The sequence below is a fragment of the Phyllobates terribilis genome, unplaced genomic scaffold (genome assembly GCF_046119375.1).
Source record: "Phyllobates terribilis strain yellow unplaced genomic scaffold, ASM4611937v1 Scaffold_7__3_contigs__length_470593459, whole genome shotgun sequence".
NCBI classification, from domain to species: domain Eukaryota; kingdom Metazoa; phylum Chordata; class Amphibia; order Anura; family Dendrobatidae; genus Phyllobates; species Phyllobates terribilis.
Genome location: NW_027362767.1, coordinates 239,043,181 through 239,065,462, shown reverse-complemented (window position 1 = coordinate 239,065,462; position 22,282 = coordinate 239,043,181). Strand labels below are relative to the sequence as shown.

Below are 22,282 nucleotides of genomic sequence, written 5' to 3'. Positions count from 1 at the left end.
GTCCGACGGTTGGCTTGAACATAGTGTATAATAAGCCAGACAACTTCTTTAAGTCTGAGCTCATATCTTAACTGATATATTGCAACAAACCCAGCAGCAGTGTGAAAAGGACACAGAATGGTTGGATATACTGTATACAAAGAATTGGGGGCATTCTGGCTCAATTTGGTGAACATATTTAGCATTTATTATGTGTTTTAGACATTTTTTGCTCATTCCCCGATAAGTGGGTATGATTTTGGGCAGGGAAAGGGCAAAATTTAGTGGGAAGACTCATGGCACAAAATATTGGTGGGGTAAAGTTAGCAAAAGTCTTTAAAGATGAGCCAAGTTTTTCATCCAGCAAGATCCAGTGTGATAAATTTGGCACATTTTTCAATTTTGGATAAAATTGGTAAATCTGCCCCGTTGCGTTCAGGCACCAGCCAGAAATCGACTTCACAATAAATCTTTATTAATATTTTCATAGATAAAGTTGTTTGGCGTGAGCACCAGCACTCAGCCCTGTGTACTACATTTCCACATGTGCCATCAATGGCCGTGTAACAATATGGTAACAGTATGGTTGCCCGCACTCATGCTCAGTCCCCCTTCTTTACACATTAATAGGTTATGCTCTGGTTTATATGACTTCCGCGTTTCTAGTACTCCTCGTCTTCATATTCCTCGTGTTGAGGTCGCAGGATGACGCTGTAGTAGGTTCTGATGCAGGAAAGAGCGGTCGGTGGGATGAGGCGACGGTTGATGTAGTTGTTTTCCAGGTGCACGGAGACCAGGTTGGAGTCTTGGGATATTCTGGTGTCGCAGATCGAATTCAGAGGCACATACCTATGGATTATCAAAAAGAGGAGGTTAGTTCTGCTCAAAAAGTTGCTCCAATTGCTGCGGTTAGAGGTCAGCTCTTGAGCCCGCTCCATATAATCACCTACGACATCTGCGGTACATATATCACTGATGTCAGGTAGGGAATAGAGGACACCCCCCATTGACTCTGGTCCTATGCAAGGTTCACAAAGTCTGGTTTTATGACTAAGTCTACCTGTTTGCTGCTTGCCCCGACCTTCACGCCATCTACCATTGTGAGAGAGCATCGCCTGCTCTGACCATCACGCCATCTACCATTGTGAGAGAGCACCGCCTGCTCTGACCATCACGCCATCTACCATTGTGAGAGAGCATCGCCTGCTCTGACCATCACGCCATCTACCATTGTGAGAGAGCACCGCCTGCCCTGACCATCATGCCATCTACCATTGTGAGAGAGCACCGCCTGCCCTGACCATCACGCCATCTACCATTGTGAGAGAGCACTGCCTGCCCTGACCATCACGCCATCTACCATTGTGAGAGAGCACTGCCTGCCCTGACCATCACGCCATCTACCATTGTGAGAGCACCGCCTGCCCTGACAATCACGCCATCTACCATTATGAGAGAGCACTGCCTGTTCTGACCCCTGACTATGCTTATCATCTTCCGCTTTAGTACCGTGCTTTTGAGTCTTATTGATGACAAGTCACTGCTAACATAAACCTCTCTAGGGGTAAGCGACCTGGCGATTCCTTACAAGGAAGTCCACGTTTCCCGTACAGAGGTTAAAAGGATGGAAAATTAGGAATTGCTTAGACTCCACTCGCAACTCCACATCCACAGCAACCCAAGAGGTCCACATCATCCCACGTAGACCTCTAGACATTTATACAGTATATCTGACCCAAACTTGTATTGACATCGAATTGATAACAGAAAATAAGGAACACTTCCTTAAAAAGGTTGGGTACTTCCTTAAAATATTGTCCTAAAGGCTAAAATGAGACTGGGTAGTCACCCTCATAGGTAGTCAATAAAATTGTCTGCTCAAGTGGTGGAAAGACCAAACTGTGCTCCACTTGAAAAACCCTGAAAATGTTGTGGGAAAGAAAAAGGGGCGAAAATGACTATGGGATAACCAATCAGTGTAGAACCCCCTAAACATGTATGTTCTATGGAATTAAAGGGGTTGTCCTCGTTTGGAGACACTTTTTTTTTACCTAAATACATGCATTTGAGGCTAAAAATTAATTTTGCAACTGGGTTTCATTATAAATGTTGCACCGCTTGCCTTCTATAGACTCTGTGTTGAACTGTCTATTACTGGCAGCAGAATGAGCTAACTGAGGATCCGTAAGTGAGCCCGCTGTGACAATCTGACAGGGAGTTTGTATCTGTCTTTTTCTCCACTCCTCTCAGCTGATTTATGACCAAAGTTGAATGTGCAGGCAAACCAAGAACCTATAAAAGCCAAACGGTGTAAAAGTTTTTATGGAACCCAATTGTAAAAATTACTTTTAGCCCCAAATACATGGATTTAAGGGAAAAAAATGTCAAGAAGGGGGATAACTCTTTTTAACTAAATTAGTGATGAGCGAGCACTAAAACGCTCAGGGAACTCGTTGCTCGGGTCTAGCAAATTGGAATGCTCGAGTGCTCGGTCCGAGTAATGAGCCCAATGTAAGTCTATGGGAAACTCGAGCATTTTTCAGGCTGCTCCCCCCGGCGGTCTGCAGAGGGCCTAAAAATTGCCCAAATCGATGGGTACAGTGCTCAAATGACATGGGAACAGCATGGGGAAGACCCCTGGAAGCATCTCTGACTCCCAGGTCACTTCTGTCAACAACATTGTCAGAGTATTACGCCACTTTTACGGACTCACAATAAAACATTTAAAAACAAAACCAAAATGGATTTTCCTGGGAAATATGTTAAGGAACATCCTTTCCAGGGTAATGACTTGTATATAAGGAAAACAAATAACCAAAAACAAAAATACTCCTCCACAACTTGGGCTATGTTCACACGTAGCGTTTTTGATGCGTTTTTGCACTTTTGCATTGCTTTCAACAAAGACAAATGCATTCACTGGGAAATGTCATTTTAACATTTTACAACCTTATCTGGCCATGTGTTGTGTGACACATCATCAGACACATGCATACAGTGCTGAAAAGACATGGGAACAGCATGGGGAAGACCTCTGGAAGCATCTCTGACTCCCAGGTCACTGACTAAAAGTGTGCCCATCATAAGTGATCCTTGGCGCATGTGATGATGCCTCCCGCCATGCATCTGTCATTGCAGACTTGCAACAATCACCGTCCACGTCCTTGTCCCAGTGCAGCGTTCAGTTGTCCCTACCCCATTCCTTGGAATGCAAATGTAGCACCCCGAGGACTCGGCTGCTACAGGGGTATTGCACCTCAAACCAGAGGTGTGGTATTCCACTCCCGGGTAAGGATGGAGTGTGGGACCGAGCTCAGTTAGCTGCATGCACTACACTCATCCCATTTCCGGGGGACAGAACAACGGTACTCCCACTAGGTAGATGTGCAGGTACGACAGCGTCTGTCCCTGGCTGGAGTGGGAGGGGGGGAGGAACATCCCAGTAGTGTAGGAGCAGACAGGGGAGGGACTCTGGGCATTGGTAGGAGCCCATTGGGTGCTAGTCACCTGGGCTCGGGTGTCAGAGGGAGTATAAGAGGTGGGCACCATCTTGAGACAGGAGGTTGAGTCTGAGGAGAAGCTGAGGGAGAGTTCAGCCAGAGAGGGCTGACAGGGAGCTGTGGCTCCGGCTGGGCCCAGCTCCAGGGCCAGGCCTGAAGCGCAGAGAAAGAGGAAGAAGAGGAAAAACCCAGTGAAAGGCCCAGAGACACAATTAGAGGGAACCCTGAGATCCCACAAGTGAACTAAGACGGGTGAAGGGTTGGCAGAAGAGGGTACCGGATCCCAAACTGGTAGAGGCTAAACATCCTTAGCCAGGAACCGGAGGTCGTGGACAAGTTTTGGCGCGACCCCTCACCATATCCACCAGGAAGGCAAACCACGCATAGGGTCAGGGAAGCCGGGAAAGGTTTCGCCACCAAAAGACCCGAGGGAGCCGGACAAAGGTGGGTCCCTGGTGAGGACGGCCCGTAGAAAGGAATAGAGGGGAGCTTGGGACCACGCTCTGGAACTGCCTGGGAGTTGGCCGAGTCCCGCACCTGGTGGACGCAGCACGGCTCGGGTGGTCACTCTTGGTCGAAGTGACCGGAGCAACACCTGTGAGTAAAAGCCTTGAAACTGCACCACATGTCTCTGAGCTTCCTTGCTGCACCATCACTACCACTATCATCCACATCTGCTGCCCTGAGGCCATACCCCTCCCGTTGGGGGTTATACCATCCACGCTGCACATCCGTACCACCGGCCTCAGCGGACTGTCCTGCAGCGGCGGCTTCATAGCCGCATTCAACGGGTGGCGTAGTCGAACATTCTAACATCTACTGCTAAAGACTGCCGCTCAGCTTGACTCCCTGGGCACGGACCGGGTCACCGCCACGAGACTACTACCCCTATCAGATCCGGCTCCGGGTAAGCCCCCGTGCGCGCAATGCCGCACGACACAGCAGGCCCAGGTGTGCGTCACAAGCGCAAGTATGCAGCCAGCCACTCACCAACCCACAGGCTGCAATACTATACTGCCAAATTTTTGACAGCTGCTTGCACTTGAAATGTGGCCTTTTAGGCTCGTGGAGGCGGAAGCTTCTCACAACATAATGCCGGCGGCGGCCGGGTGTCCATACTCGGTCCCCAGCCACCACTATATTTCCCGGTATCGCCTCCGCCTTCCACAAGCACGGGTCCCACAACATTACCCGTGCCCTCCCCAGTGCACTTACTGGGAAGGACCGCCTAACCACAAACACGTGGATAGGTGAATGTGGCCAGGGATGGTAGGGAGCCAGTCCACAACTTTTTTGGCTGAGAGTTGTATTTAGCTCGGTGAAAGGACTGGCATAGAGGGAAACCGTATCTACCCTGTGTGTCATTTCTCCCAGGAAGTCCTCTAAATGTGGCCTGAACATTACTGCTGGTACCTTTCTGTGGGAATTTGCTTGCCTGCTACCAGCCTGGAATATTTCCAGCAAACTATGGTGCGACGCCATGGTATTAGCACTGCCCCCAGTACCAGTAGCGAAGCCATCCCCAATTTCCTTCTCAGGAATTTTATTTGGTAGACTGAGTGGCTACCCAAATACATTTTCTCACAAAGGAGCTGAAGATAGAGTGGCAGTAGGTGCAAGTTTCTCCAGCCTGTTAGATATTAGAGGGTGAACGGTAGCACGGTGGCTCAGTGGTTAGCACTGAAGACTTGTAGCGCTGGGATCCTGGGTTCAAATCCCAGCAAGGACTTTGTATGTTCTCCCCGTGTTTGCGTGTGTTTCCTCCTCAGTAAAAAAAAGCAGCCATAGAGTGTCCGGGAACCTTCCTACACACTTTTCTTAGCCAGGACTGCTTCTTGGCAGGGTTGGACGGTCCCTCCAGAGAATCCTCTGGAGTGCCTTGGCTTCTACCTCAGGAGAGTTCATGATAGCACTAACTTTGCAGCTGCTATGGGGCTCTTGAGCGGGTGAGAAAGGTTAGCCCTCAGAATCAAATCCTCTGGTGGGCACAATGTTTTTCAATCTGAAACAGCTTCTCAGTGGGAGTTGTATTTCACCACAGCCATATTCTTTAGCTCGGTGAAATGACTGGCATAGAGGGAAACCGTATCTACCCGGCTGTCATTTCTCCGTCACCAGGTTCCGCCCATTGTCACACACGACCATGCCTGGCTGTATGTTCAGCGGTGAGAGCCACAGATCAGGCTGCTGTATTACAGCTTTCAACAACTCTGCAGCGCTGGGTGGTTTGTCAATTAAGCATTAAGCATGTTATCTTCAGCACAGCCTGTTGCCGCTTGGCCAAGGCAGTGCTGCAGTGCTGTCAGCTTGTGACTGATGTGATCATTTCGGAGATGGAGGAGGTGCATGAGCTGAACAATGTGATTACATTGAGGTTAAATTGGTGACGCTGTTTTTTATACTAAAGAAAGATCCTATTGTTGTTTTTTTTTTACGTTTTTTAAGACAAATTCATTCACCGGGAAATGTCATTTTAACATTTTACAACCTTATCTGGCAATGTGGTGTGTGACACATCATCAGACACATCCTTTTTTATTTATGATGGAGGGACTCTGAAAGTCATAAAGCCTATTTTTACAGGGACATCAGATGGCCCTTACTATTCTTAAAAGGCCAGCAGTCGGCCCTAGCTATTGTTAGAGAGCCATCAGCCAGCTATGCTTTGTTGTTCCCATTATTAACAAGTGGGTCTCCTATACTGTTATTGCATATCCAGTGACTGCAAGGGCTGCCAAAAATTTGGTCGCAACCCAATACCCCTTTGAAGAGACATAGAGGAGGGTCTCAGTAAAAAAAATGTTCCCATTATAAAGGAGCGGGTCTCCTATAGTGGTAATGCCCATGCTGTGACTGCAAGGGCTGCCAAAATTTGGGAAAAACCCCACTAATAATTTAAAGACACATAGAGCAGGGCCACAGTAACAAGGTACGACATGTTCCCATTAGAAAAGAGAGGGTCTGCTATACAGTTATAGGGTAAGCAGTGAGTCCAACGGCTGACCAATTTTAGGAAAAACCCCGCTAAGAATTTAAAGACACATACATCAGGGCCACAGTAACAAGGTACGACATGTTTCCATTAGAAAGGAGAGGGTCTGCTATACTGTTATAGGGTATGCAGTGAGTCCAACGGATGACCAATTTTAGGAAAAACCCCGCTAAGAATTTAAAGACACATACATCAGCGCCACAGTAACAAGGTACGACATGTTTCCATTAGAAAGGAGAGGGTCTGCTATACTGTTATAGGGTATGCAGTGAGTCCAACGGCTGACCAATTTTAGGAAAAACCCCACTAAGAATTTAAAGACACACAGAGCAGGGCCACAGTAACAAGTACGACATGTTCCCATTAGAAAGGAGAGGGTCTGCTATACTGTTATAGGGTATGCAGTGAGTCCAACGGCTGACCAATTTTAGGAAAAACCCCACTAAGAATTTAAAGACACAGAGCAGGGCCACAGTAACGACAAATTCCCATTAGAAAGGAGAGAGTCTCCCATAGTGTTGGCCTATGCAGTGAATGCAAGGGCTGCCAAAAATTTGGAAGCACTTCAATGCCCCTTGGAAGAGACGTGGAGGAGGGCCTCATAAAAAAATGTTCCCATTAGAAAGGAGCGGGCCTCCTATACTTGTAATGCCCATGCACTAAGTGTATGGGCTGACAAACATTTACCCCTCGGGGGTATACATGAACATACTGTATAAAAAAAAAATTTCATGGGCATCATAAACACCCTTAAAAAAAATTATGTGGGTATAGCATCACGGACCACGGTCACCCTGGTGATATGGTGGTGGAGGATGAGGAGAAGGAGGAAGACCAGAGCAAATAGACAAAATCAGGAAGCGTATACCCATGTGTGGGTGTGAAAAGGTGCATGGGAATACACCTCCCAAGAAAAGACACTGGATTTGAGTTTATGTTACGCTGCTATCATTCGGTGGTGTTGAGAAGTCTGGCCCAATCCAGCCCTTGTTCATTTTTATAAGAGTCTGCCTGTCAGCATTTTCAGTTGACAGGCGGATGCGCTTATCAGTTATAATTCCACCAGCGGCACTAAAAACCCGCTCTGATAAAACGCTGGCGGCAGGGCAGGCCAGTACCTCCAAGGCATAGAGAGCCAGTTCATTCCACGTATCCAGCTTGGATACCCAATAATTATAAGGCACAGAGGAATCACAGAGGACGTTGGTACGGTCTGCAAGGTACTCCCTTAGCATCTTCCCAAACCTTGCACTACTTCTGAGAGTACCCCGCGCCTTAGGGCCTGTGCGATGGGAGGGTCTGAGAAAACTCTCCCAGAACTTTGACAGTGTTCCCCTGCCTCTGCTGGATTGAAGTTGTATCTCTCTCGCCTGTACTCCTTGGTTGTCCAACGAAGTGTGCCCTCTGCCGCAAGCGTTTTCAGATGCGAATTTTTTTAATAGTTCCGCAACAAGGGCCTTCTGGTACTGCCCCATTTTTGTAGACCTGTCCACCTCAGGAATAAGAGATATAAAGTTCTCCTTGGAGCGTGGATCTAGAAGTGTCACCAACCAGTAATGACTGTCACCCAAAATTTTGAGAACACGAGGGTAATGGGAAAGGCAGCGTAACATAAAGTCAGCCATGCGTGCCAGACTACTAACAGGCAAGACTTCCGTGTCCTCACCAAGAGGATGACTGACCATGCTCTCCTCCTCCTCCTCTCTGTCCTCTGGCCATCAACGCTGAACCGACGGTATGACAGCTGTGCAGGTAGTACCGTCTATAGTGCATGAAACTAGCTCCTGTCCTTCCTCCTCCTCCTCCTCCTCTTCCTCATTGTCACCCAGTCCACGTTGGGATGAGATGAGGCTTGGCTGTGTGTAATCACCCTGTATGGTTCCTTGCTCCATCTCATTGTGCTCCGCCTGCAATGCATCCTCTTTGATTGTGAGCAGAGAGCGTTTCAGAAGACAGAGAAGCGGGATGGTGACGCTAATTATGGCGTCATCGCCGCTCACCATCTTGGTGGAGTCCTCAAAGTTTTGGAGGATGGTACATATGTCTGACATCCATGTCCACTCCTGAGGTCTTATGTGTGGAGTCTGAACTGAATACCGACGGCCTTGTTGATGCTGGTACTCAACAACTGCCTTCTTCTGCTCACAAATGCTTCCCAACATCTGCAGTGTACAGTTCCAATGCGTGGGGACATCACACACCAGTCTGTGAGCCGAAAGCTGCAAACGCTGCTGAAACACTGCAAGGGCGGCGGAAGCTGTAGTTGACTTTCTAAAATGGGCACACAGGCGGCGTACTTTAATAAGCAGATCCAGCAGCTCCAGGTAGGATTTGAGAAACCGCTGAACCACGAGGTTAAGCACATGGGCCAGGCATGGTACGTGTGTGAGCTCGCCTCAGAGCCGCCACCAGGTTCCGGCCATTGTCACACACGAGCAGGAACCCTCGAACAGAGGTGGGTCGTTACAAACATTATTACCTAAATCAACAAGGTTCCCTCCCCTGTCAATTAGCCCGGCGGTAGAAATCTTCGTGCGATTGGTAACGGATGAGTTACAACAGCTGTCCACTCACAGAAGATTTGACAACCTTACGCACCCGCAAAGGACGGCCATTCACCAATTACAATCCCTTCGGGACTTGGTAATCAAACCGGCTGACAAGGGCGGGAACATAATTATTTGGCCATGCTCCAAATATGAAAGGGAGGCATTAAGACAACTACGAGACACTAACACGTATTCAAAATTACCATCGAATCCCACGGCCTCCTTCTCTGCTGCGCTCCAAGGAATCCTGTCCCGGGCCTGTGACCAACATATTATTGATAAGAAAACTGTGGAGGCGTTGACTGTACTTTTCCCTCGAACTGCCACATTTTATCTTCTTCCTAAAATCCACAAGAACGCCCTCTGCCCCCCGGGACGTCCAATTGTGTCTGGTGTGGGAGGCCTTAATGGACCAATTTGTACGTATATTGATAATCATCTTTGTCCACTTGTGGAGACATTACCCTCATACACCAAAGACACGTTGGACGTCCTTAGGCGGGTCGACGGCGTCCTTGTGGATGGCAACACTCTGATGGTCACGGCCGATGTGGAGAACCTTTATACATGTATCGAACATGAACTCGGTTTGGCGGCGGTCCGCCTCTTCCTTGGGGGCTCGGACCTGGACGGCCCTTCCTGTGACTTTCTCCTTGAGCTCCTCCACTTTGTCCTTCATTACAATTATTTTCTTTTTAAGGATGTGGTTTACCTTCAGAGGCGCGGCATGGCCATGGGCGCGGCCTATGCGCCCTCGTACGCCAACCTCTTCCTGGGCGCATGGGAGAGGGAGATCTTTGGCGACGGGGGCGTGCGGGGCGCAGACCGGGTCGTGACGTGGCTCAGATACATAGATGATATTTTCTTTTTGTGGCGGGGCACAGTGGAGGAGCTCGAGGAGTTCATGAGAGGGCTGAACACAAATAAATGGGGCATTAAGTTGACACATATTTACCATCAACAAAAAATGCCATTCTTGGACATCAGTCTGGAGGTCGATTCAACTGGTCGCATCCAGACTGATGTATTCCGTAAACCGACAGCAGTCAACTCGCTAGTTCATGCTTCCTCTGCGCATCACACTTCAACCATTGGGACTGTCCCTGTCGGACAGTTCCTAAGGATGAGGCCGATCTGTTCCTCTGACTTTCGATTTGAGAGACAAGCGACTGATCTGACCAACCGCTTCAAAAACCAAGGATACAGCAATAGGTGCATCGGCCGTGGCTATAGGAGGGCGCGGGGGACCTTATGCAATCACCTATTATACCCCGCTTCCATGGATAGGAAAAAGGATTTGGGGAGGATCCGCTACATCTCCACCTTCAATCATGAGTGTGTGACGATGCAGCGGATCTTCTCCAAACATTGGGGAATTCTCAGTGCGGAGCCCTCCCTATGTGACTACATTGGAGATTATCCGTTGATGACTCCTCGTAAGGCCAACAATTTGGGGGATCTACTGATGTCCAGTCACTACATCCCCCTCCTCCAACTCACCCATTCGGATCTCGGGGACCCAGGGTGGGGTCTTTTCCATGCGGTCACTGCCTGGCATGCGCTAATGTCGTACGCTCCGTCTCCTTCACCTCATCTGATGGCTCCCGTGAATTCCAGATCCGCAGCTACATCTCATGCGGTTCCACACATGTTATTTATCATGCGACCTGTGCGTGCCAATTAATTTATATTGGCCTGACCACTAGGGAGCTCAGAGTGAGGGTGCGGGAGCATGTGCGCGACATATGTGCGGCCAGATCAGTGACTGACCCCCGGGAACTTAGGACTCTCCCACGTCACTTCCTGCGTAAACATAACTGTGACCCCAAATCCTTGAAGATACGCGGGATAGATATCTTGCATTTGGGCTCCTGTGGAGGTGACTGGGGGAGGATTCTGGCCCAGAAAGAGGCTACATGGATCATTGACCTCGATACCATGGCACCTCGAGGTCTGAATGAGGCATTAGGCTTCGCTTCCTTTCTGTGAACTCTCTTACTCACGGTCCAAGTCCCCTATTTGCTTCATTATTTTAATCCCGGCACTATTGGCTTTAAACTTTTGGTATCTATTCATTTTTAATCATTATATTTCTCTTTCCATTAGCATTGGAGTGGGACATGACTCTAGTCTTCGAACCATCTGCACGACAGGGAGAAACTTGTTGGACCATTTCATCTTTCTGCATCCAGAAACTGTGTGAAATGAACATACTAATGTTGTTTTCCCATGAATGTAAACTGTTTTTTTATATTACTTACCTGATTATACTACTATGAATTCTGTCACTTAGATTATTTTACTATTTTGATATCTGGGAACATGACTCACCATTTGATAATCACTCCATCCATGTCCATTGGACATCTAGCTACCTGCGATATATGGTGTGGTGCGCATGTGCCGTGGCTCTCCGGCTACCTGTCCCGCGCTCAGCTGTCTCTTCCCCCGGCTGCGCGCGTCCGATATGCACACCCCAGTGTTTCCGGATGTGCGCTGCCGGGTGACGGCCGACGCTCGTGCCGTGGTATCCCAGGACCTGACGCACCCACCGCTAGGTAACCTCCCAATCACATGACCGCGATTAGGTCATGTGACTTTATGGGGAGGTACATATAAGGTCCTGCTGCTTTACTATACTTATGCCTCTTGAGAAAGCCAGTAGCTTCAGCGGCGAAACGCGCGTCGGGGCTCCTTTTCTGCCGGCAAACTTATCATCGTTGTCCCCCCTTTGGCTCCCCATCACCCTTAGTGGTAAGTAGGATTCATTTGACTTTAAGATGTAATATCTATGCACATCATTGCATAGTGCATACTCCAGCCTTTTGCTGGAACTTCGTATACCACTGGGGATTACCTATTTGGGCGATACAATGGCCTTTTCAACATTTTGCACTCCTTCTATTGTAGATTGAAATTTGACTATTTAGTATTTTACAATTTTTGATAGATGCTTTTTAATTAACTATAAATAAAAATCTATTTTATGCCATATATACTCGCCATTCCTCCTGTTTTTTCACAACCATGCCTGGCTGTAGGTTCAGCGGTGTGAGCCACAGATCTGCCTGCTCTTTCAGAGCTGTCCACAACTCTTCAGCATTGTGCGGTTTTTCACCTAAGCATATTAGCTTCAGCACAGCCTGTTGCCGCTTGGCCCAGGCAGTGCTGCAGTGCTTCCAGCTTGTGACTGATGTGGTCATTTCGGAGATGGAGGCTGAAGAGGAGGAGGAGGCTGAGGAGGATGAGGTGCAGGAGCTGTACACCGTGGGGGCAACCCTGATTGACCTAGGGCCCGCAATCCTTGGCGTCGGGAGGACGTGTTCCGTCCCAAGGTCCAACTGGGTCCCGGCCTCCACTATGTTAACCCAGTGTGCCGTCAGCGAGATGTACCGTCCCTGCCCACAAGCACTTGTCCACGTGTCCGTGGTTAGGTGGATTTTACCGGTAACTGCGTTGTTGAGAGCACGGCTAATGTTTTGGGACACATGCTTGTGTAATGCGGGGACGGCACACCGGGAGAAATAGTGGCGGCTGGGGACTGAGTACCAAGGGATGGCCGCCGCCATCAGGTTGCGGAATGCTTCCGTCTCCACGAGCCTAAAAGGCAACATTTCGCCGTCGTGAAATGTGAGAATTTAGTAGTGTGGCCTGTGGGGCGTTGGCTGCATATTTGCGCTTGCGTTCCAAGGACTGGGGAAGGGACAACTGAACGCTGCGCTGGGACAAGGACATGGACGTGCTTCCTGATGCTGCTACTTGAGAGTGTGCAACGACAGGTGCAGGGCAGGAGGCATCTTCGCATGCACCATGGACAGGGAATTGGCTTGCATGCACAACAGCGGAAGAACCATGGTGCCACCCGAAGACACTGTTCCTGGACCCTGGGGTTCGGCCCACAAAGTCGGGTGCTTTGCTGCCATGTGCCTGATCATGCTGGTGGTTGTCAGGCTGGTCGTTTTGCCACCCCTGCTGATGCTGGCCTGGCAGGTGGTGCAAATGGCCTTTTTGGGGTTATCGGCAGAGTCTTTTAAAAACAACCAGACTCGGGAAGACCTAACAGTTGCACTGGCAACTTCCTTTGTGTTGGTGTTACGGGGAACGGTTGCCTGCCTTCTGTCTGCGGCCACCACACTGCTTCTTCTTGCCTGTTGGGGGTGCTCTGTCTCCCTCCCCCTGTGTACTGCTGTCCTTGCTCTGCATGTCCTCCTGCCAGGTTGGGTCAGTTACTATATCATCCACCACCTTGTCTTCCACTTCCGCACCCTGGTCCTCCTGACTTTCTGGCAATTGTGTCTCATCATCGTCCACCTCTTGTGACACTTTCCCACCGTCGCCTTCGTGTGACCGTGGCTACTTAAATATTTGGGCATCGCTACACGCGATCTCCTCTTGCCCCGCTTCAAGTGGACCGGGCGAGAGGCCCGAATCTATAAATGGAAAAGTGAACAGCTCTTCAGAGTGTCCAAGTGTGGGATCAGTTGTCTCTGGGTACTCGGCATGGTGGGAGGAAGGAGGATCAGGGTGAGGAATATACGGTCCAGACTCACGGCTACTGAGACTTGACTGTGTGGAAGACAGGGTGGTGGTGGTGGTGGTGGCTAAGTAACTGGAAGCATTATCCGCTATCCAACCAACTACCTTTTGACACTGCTCTGGGTTCAATAGTGGTGTGCTGCGGTCCCCTAGAAATTGGGACAGGAAGGTCAGGCGAGAAGATGTGGGTGTTTGTTGTGGCACTATTTCGGCTTGCCCACGGCCTTGTCCTCGGCCTCTGCATGCACCATTACCATCACGTCCAGTTCCCCGTCCCTTGCCACGTGCCTTACCCATTTTAAATGGAGGACAGTATCTTCCATGCTCACTACAAATGACTGAGTTTGGAGCGAACTTATATGTGATCCGTGTGATAGAGAAAACAGAGTTTTAAATACCTGGCCTGTAGGTAAGTAGTTTGAACAGCAAACTGCGGTGAATTGCTTCACTGACACACTAAAGGAAATTTTTAATGGAGGCCAGAAATGGCAGTATTTTCTGACAACGTGTATGTGATCCGTTTGACAGAGAAAACACAGTTTTAAATAGCTGGATTTCTAGTGCTGTAATATGGAAAGGTCCTGGCTGTATTCTGCAGTGCCAACAAGCAAATGGTGCAGAAAAAATGGTGTTCTCTGGATTCCTTTTTAAGCAAATAATGAGGATTATGATCCAAAGAAAAGTATTCCTGGCCCCTGAGACCTGGGCCTTTGTATAGAAATATCTAACAGCAGCAGAAGGCAGAATTGGAATGGAGCCTCTTGTGCTATATGCACTGCAGTCTGCTATATACACTGCCTGCCTATATACCCTGCCTGCCTGCCTATACACCCTGCCTGCCTGATATCTCTGCACATGGATTAGTCCTCAGAAGGACTGTTTGTTAAGATGGATATGTGTAATGTACACTTTTTCTGCCTACACTACCTAATACACAAGCAAATCTCTCCCTGACACAGCAGCAGCTCTCCCTACACTGTCTGATCCGGAGTGACTGTGACGAGCATGTCGGCGCTAGGTCTGATATAGACCTGATTACGCTGTGCGGCCAGCCAATCACTGTAATGCCCACAACCAACATGGCTACAGCATTACAGTGCATGGCAGGCAATCCCTCCATGTTCATTGGCTCTTTAAAGAGCGCCAAACATGCAGGGAGGGGACCTGAGCTCCTGCCCGAGCAACCCGGAAATACTCGGCGAGCACCGAGCAGTAGCGAGCATGCTCGCTCATCATTAAACTAAATGCATTGCATGGTCTTTATGGCTTTGCTCTTTGGTATTTAGCTTTGGGCTACTATCCGCTCTTTGAGTTGTTTGTTTTCGTGTTGATTGATAGGAGCCAGATCCTGCATTGGATTTATCTGCATCTACAGAGGGCCATATGGTACAGCCCAGAAGAACACAGCAGAACAGCTTTGTGCGCTGGCTAAGATCGCTCGACAACCAAGAACCAAATATTTAGCAAAACTGCATGAGACCATGTGTAGGCAGACAACTCAAGACATCTGAAGACCTCTGAAGACAACTCAAGACATCTGAAGGTGGTTAAACTTTGGATTTCGTAAAAATCTTAATATTTTGAGTACGCCTCTAAGTGTTTTCTGAGAATACACATTGATTGGCTTTCATTGTAAGACCCAACTAGAGAACGACACTGGTCATCAGGATAAATACACTGCTCAAAAAAATAAAGGGAACACTCAAATAACACATCCTAGATCTGAATGAATGAAATATTCTCATTGAATACTTTGTTCTGTACAAAGTTGAATGAGCTGACAACAAAATCACACAAAAATCATCAATGGAAATCAAATTTATTAACCAATGGAGGCCTGGATTTGGAGTCACCCCCAAAATTAAAGCGGAAAAACACACTACAGGCTGATCCAACTTTGATGTAATGTCCTTAAAACAAGTCAAAATGAGGCTCAGTATTGTGTGTGGCCTCCACGTGCCTGTATGACCTCCCTACAACGCCTGGGCATGCTCCTGATGAGGTTGCGGATGGTCTCCTGTGGGATCTCCTCCCAGACCTGGACTAAAGCATCCGCCAACTCCTGGACAGTCTGTGGTGCAAAGTGACATTGGTGGATGGAGCGAGAGATGATGTCCCAGATGTGCTCCATCGGATTCAGGTCTGGGGAACGGGCGGGCAAGTCCATAGCTTCAATGCCTTAATTTTGCAGGAACTGCTGACACACTCCAGCCACATGAGGTCTGGCATTGTCCTGCATTAGGAGGAACCCAGGGCCAACCGCACCAGCATATGGTCTCACAATGGGTCTGAGGATCTCATCTCGGTACCTAATGGCAGTCAGGCTACCTCTGGCGAGCACATGGAGGGCTGTGCGGCCCTCCAAGGAAATGCCACAGAACACCAGGATTGGCAAAGTCGCTACTGGTGCCCTGTGCTCTTCACAGATGAAAGCAGGTTCACATTGAGCACATGTGACAGACATGACAGAGAGCGATCTGCTGCCTGCAACATCCTTCAGCATGACCGGTTTGGCAGTGGGTCAGTAATGGTGTGGGGTGGCATTTCTTTGGAGGGCCGCACAGCCCTCCATGTGCTCGCCAGAGGTAGCCTGGCTGCAATTAGGTACCGAGATGAGATCCTCAGACCCCTTGTTAGACCATATTCTGGTGCAGTTGGCCCTGGGTTCCTCCTAATGCAGGACAATGCCAGACCTCATGTGGCTGGAGTGTGTCAGCAGTTCCTGCAAGATGAAGGCATTGAAGCTATGGACTGGCCCGCCCATTCCCCAGACCTGAATCCGATTGAGCACATCTGGGACATCATGTCTCGCTCCATCCACCAACGTCACTTTGCACCACAGACTGTTCAGGCGTGGCGGATGCTTTAGTCCAGGTCTGGGAGGAGATCCCACGGGAGACCATCCGCAACCTCATCAGGAGCAGGTCCAGGCGTTGTAGGGAGGTAATTCAGGCACGTGGAGGCCACACACAATACTGAGCCTCATTTTGACTTGTTTTAAGGATATTACATCAAAGTTGGATCAGCCTGTAGTGTGTTTTTCCACTTTAATTTTGGGGGTGACTCCAAATCCAGGCCTCCATTGGTTAAAAAATGTGATTTCCATTGATGATTTTTTTGTGATTTTGTTGTCAGCACATTCAACTTTGTACAGAACAAAGTATTCAATGAGAATATTTCACTCATTCAGATCTAGGATGTGTTATTTGAGTGTTCCCTTTATTTTTTTGAGCAGTGTAATTAGTATGCTTAACACCACAAAATCTGAAGAGTCATCCTTAGGGGGTCTTCTGGATGTTTTTAGACAACTTTTCCTGTTAAAGGGAATCAGTCAGCTGGATGTCACTCCCCAAATTATTTATATGCACATGTAGCTATTTCAAAGACAAGTCCAGCAATACTTTTACATGATTAGTCTGTTCCTGTGTTACTGAGAATTCAGAGTTGGAATTGACATGCATATGAGGCTGAAGAGCTATGGTAGATCTTGTCACGCTGTCTCTGTATACTGGAGGTAGGGGGCCTAAGCTGACCCTAAGCTGGGGCCCTGACTAGTCCCTCAACCTGGAGGTACTGTTAAAGGTACAGAGGTCCAGGCCGCCAGCGTAACCCCTACCTCCTGAGGATCCCTGCACCTAAGTAATCTAGTCCTGAGAAGGACCCCGATCACAACAAAAGGGGACAAGTAATAATATGCCCACACACAGTACTTAGACGAACGAGACAATACAAGGGAAAAACCAAAACCACCTTGCATACAACAACTACACAACTACAACAGAGGGAACACCAACGGGAAAGGAGATAAATAATAAAGCGAGGAAGGGAAAAAAACTCTCCAAATACACTTATCTCAGAAACTCCAAACACCACGATCCGCTCTGTTAGTCTGAATGAAATGCTTTCACCAACACTTCCCAAACAGACCAGCAGGCATTTGAAGGAGTCTCACTACAGCAGTATTGATTGCAGCTGGGCGAGGCTGGACCTCGTCTAGCACAGAGAGAGAGAGAATTAACTCCCTCACTGCCGAAAAACACAAAGCACCAACAAGTCAGCTGCGAGAAGTCAGGCTGTGTACTCGTGACGATCTTCGTGGCGACACACCCGTGACAGTACCCCCCCTTCTACGAGGGGCCTCCGGACCCTCAGGGCCAGGTTTATCCGGGTGAGTCGTGTGGAAGGCCCGAACTAATCGGTCTGCGTTAATATCCGACGCAGGAACCCACATCCTCTCCTCAGGACCATACCCTTTCCAATGAACCAGGTACTGAAGGGACCGGCGATTAAAGCGTGAATCGATGACCCTCGATACATGGAACTCCAAGTTACCATTGACCACCACTGGAGGGGGAGGTAAAGGTGACGGTACCACCGGCGCCACATACCTCTTAAGCAACAATCTGTGGAACACGTTGTGAATTTTAAACGTAGGGGGGAGGTCAAGACGGAATGCCACCGGATTAATAATAGAACTGATTCTGTACGGCCCGATGAACCTGGGACCCAGTTTCCAGGAGGGAACCTTAAGTTTAATATTCCTGGTAGACAACCATACCCGATCGTTCACACTTAGGTCCGGACCAGACACTCTCCTCCTATCAGCCATACGTTTGTATCGGTTCCCCATAGTATTCAGATTCTTCAGCACCCCTCTCCATACTGAAGCGAGTGATGAGGAAAATCGTTCCTCCTCAGGAACCCCCGAAGAGCCCCCCCTACTGAAAGTACAAAACTGGGGGTGAAAACCATATGCCCCAAAAAACGGGGACTTACCAGTGGACTCGCTCCGCCTATTATTAAGAGCAAACTCTGCCAGAGGTAAGAAAGAAGCCCAGTCCTCCTGGTTCTCTGACACAAAACACCGGAGATATGTCTCCAAGCTCTGGTTCATACGTTCCGTCTGACCATTGGTCTGAGGATGAAAAGCCGATGAGAATGACAAATGCATCCCCCGCCGTGCACAAAACACCTTCCAGAACTTGGACACAAACTGAGACCCCCGATCAGACACCACCTCGGAGGGTACCCCGTGAAGCCTCACAATCTCCCCAATGAACACCTGCGCAAGAGTTTTAGCATTAGGGAGAGCCGGAAGAGCGATAAAATGTGCCATCTTGCTGAACCTGTCCACTACAACGAGTATGACCGTTTTACCCGAAGACGGAGGGAGGTCCGTAATAAAGTCCATAGACAGATGAGTCCAAGGACGCTCCGGGATCTTCAAAGGTAAGAGGGCCCCAGACGGACGGGTATGTGAGGTCTTAGAGCGCGCACAAACCCCACAGGACGCGACAAAAGTTACCACCTCCTTATGTAAGTTAGGCCACCAAAACCGACGCGAGAGGAGATCCACAGTTGCTTTACTCCCCGGGTGTCCTGCAAAAACTGAGTTATGGTGTGCCTCGATCACCTTTTGTCGCAACTGATCTGGAACAAACAGTCTCCCCGGAGGTCCAACAGGGGCGTCCCCCTGAGCCTCCAATACCTCCTCCTCCAGCTCAGAGCATACTGCCGAAACCACCACCCCCTCCTGAAGGATAGGAATCGGGTCGTCCGTATTCCCGGCCCCAGGGAAACTACGAGATAAGGCATCCGCCTTTACATTTTTTGACCCAGGACGATATGTAACGACAAAATTAAACCTGGTAAAAAACAATGACCACCTAGCTTGTCTGGGATTCAGACGTTTCGCGGACTCCAGATATAGCAGGTTCTTGTGATCGGTGATGACGGTGACCGGATGGACTGCCCCCTCCAAAAAATGGCGCCACTCCTCAAAAGCTAACTTAATGGCCAAGAGCTCCCTATTGCCGACATCGTAATTCCTCTCAGCGGACGACAATTTTTTAGAGAAAAAGGCGCACGGATGCCACTTACCAGGGGACGAACCCTGTGACAATACTGCTCCCACCCCTACCTCGGAAGCGTCTACCTCTACAATGAATGGCTGTGACGCATCAGGTTGAATGAGTATGGGTGCCGAGGCAAAACATTTTTTCAAGGAGGAGAATGCTTGACAAGCCTTGTCAGACCACCTAGAAAAATCCGTCCCCTTTTTAGTCATGTCTGTGAGAGGCTTAACCATGGACGAGAAATTACGAATGAACTTCCGGTAATAATTAGCAAACCCCAGGAAACGTTGTAGTGCCTTAAGATTCTCTGGCCGATCCCACTCAAGAACTGCCCGCACTTTCCCAGGGTCCATACGAAAACCGGACGCTGAAACCAGGAAGCCTAAAAACTGGAGTTCCTGTACGGCGAACACACACTTTTCCCATTTGGCATACAGTTTATTATCCCGCAAGATCTGTAACACCTGCCTAACGTGCTCCCGATGAGACACCAGATCCGGCGAGTAAATTAAGATATCATCCAGATATATGACAACAAACTGCCCCACCAGGCGGCGAAAAATGTCATTAACAAAGTGTTGGAACACCGCCGGGGCATTAGTCAGACCGAATGGCATGACAAGGTTCTCATAATGCCCCTCCGGAGTGTTAAACGCCGTCTTCCACTCATCCCCCTCCTTCATCCTAATCAGATTGTACGCCCCCCTGAGATCCAACTTAGAGAACCATTTGGCGCCCACGATCTGATTAAAGAGATCGGGAATAAGTGGGAGCGGATACGGATCTCGGACCGTAATCCGATTAAGTTCACGGAAATCCAGGCAAGGGCGTAGGCCTCCATCTTTCTTCTTAACAAAGAAGAACCCCGCAGCCACCGGTGAAGATGAAGGTCTAATATGCCCCTTAGCCAGACTTTCTGAAATATAATCCTTCATGGCCTGCCTCTCAGGACCAGAAAGGTTATACAACCTAGCTTTAGGTAACTTGGCCTCAGGGAGCAGTTTTACAGAACAGTCATACTCGCGATGAGGAGGTAGTTCCTGACACCCTTTCTCCGAGAATACATCCTCAAAGTCCGCCAGAAATGGAGGTAAGACCCAAGGAGTAACCGCACCGATGACCGTGTTCATGCAGTTTTTATTACAGAATTTACTCCATTGGCTTATCTCTCTGGTTTGCCAATTAATAACCGGGTTATGCTTAGCTAACCAAGGAAGGCCCAACACTATAGGAGTGGGAAGACCCTCCAACACGTAGCAAGACAACAGTTCTTTATGTATCGCCCCCACTTGAAGTTTTACGTCATGCACAGCTTGCAAAAAACTTCCCTGACCGAGAGGCCTGGCATCGATCGAGAATATGGGGATGGGTTTAGCCAACTCACTCAATCGCATACCTTGAACCCGGGCAAACCGAGCATCAACCAGATTAGCCCCGGCCCCACTATCCAGAAGAACAGATATCCTCTCAGTTCTCGTACCCACCACCACCTCCGCCGGTACGAGAAACTGAGACGAACCTAGGAACGAAATACCTACTCCCAGATTGCCGTCCACCACACAACCTGGGATCAACAGTTTTCCGACGACTCTTCACTCTGCAAGGGACGGGATGGACACCCCCCAATAAAATGTCCCTTTCTCCCGCAGAAGAAACACCTTCCTGTCTTATGGCGCACCACCGGTCCCCTCCCCCGAAATGATGTCCCTCCTAATTGCATAGGCTCCTCTGGACTGACCAGGGGAACCACCATATGAGGGGACCTTGTAGGAGGTGGAGTCATCACAGGGGGTAGAGTTATCCCGCACCTCTCCCGAAGCCGTCTGTCAACGCGAATAGCAAAGGCCATAGCGGCTTCCAGTGACGCGGGAGAGTCATACTGTGCCAACACATCCTGTAATTTGTCGGATAAACCATGACAAAACTGGCTCCTAAGAGCCGGGTCATTCCACTGGGTGTCCGTGGCCCACCTACGGAACTCCGAACAGAATTCCTCTGCCGGACGATCTCCCTGCTGGATCCTACGTAACTTAGACTCAGCAAGGGAGATCCGATCTGGGTCATCATATACGAGTCCCAGAGCAGCGAAAAACCTATCCACTGACTGGAGAGCCGGGGAGCCCGGGGGAAGAGAGAACGCCCAAGATTGTGGGTCCCCTTGTAGGAGCGAGATGACAATTCCCACCCTTTGTTCTTCACTCCCCGATGACCGAGGCCGCAGCCGAAAGTACAACTTGCATGCCTCCCGGAAAACAAAAAACTTGTCCCGCCCCCCAGTGAACCTGTCAGGGAGAGCTACTTTAGGTTCTGGTCCGGCTGGCTCCTGAGGATGCAAAACCTTGGACCTAACGTCCGCCAGCTCCATGGACAAACTCTGCAACTGCCGAGCTAGACCGGCTACTGGATCCATGGTAGCTGGAGAAAAACTAAGTGGGTCGGTGAAAATGTCACGCTGTCTCTGTATACTGGAGGTAGGGGGCCTAAGCTGACCCTAAGCTGGGGCCCTGACTAGTCCCTCAACCTGGAGGTACTGTTAAAGGTACAGAGGTCCAGGCCGCCAGCGTAACCCCTACCTCCTGAGGATCCCTGCACCTAAGTAATCTAGTCCTGAGAAGGACCCCGATCACAACAAAAGGGGACAAGTAATAATATGCCCACACACAGTACTTAGACGAACGAGACAGTACAAGGGAAAAACCAAAACCACCTTGCATACAACAACTACACAACTACAACAGAGGGAACACCAACGGGAAAGGAGATAAATGATAAAGCGAGGAAGGGAAAAAAACTCTCCAAATACACTTATCTCAGAAACTCCAAACACCACGATCCGCTCTGTTAGTCTGAATTAAATGCTTTCACCGACAC

General features: G+C 49.1%; 1 protein-coding gene across 2 annotated transcripts in view; it reads right to left on the bottom strand.

Annotated features, from left to right (window-relative positions):
* Positions 1-437: 437 nt before the first annotated feature.
* Positions 438-22,282, bottom strand: part of LOC141154282 (extracellular matrix protein 2-like) — a 108,825-nt gene continuing 86,980 nt past the window's right edge. For both annotated transcript variants that reach the window (XM_073639928.1, XM_073639929.1), the window contains exon 10: positions 438-828. In XM_073639928.1, the coding sequence (XP_073496029.1) occupies positions 642-828 (187 nt within the window). In that variant the 3' untranslated portion in view covers positions 438-641. The remainder of the gene's footprint in view (positions 829-22,282) is intronic.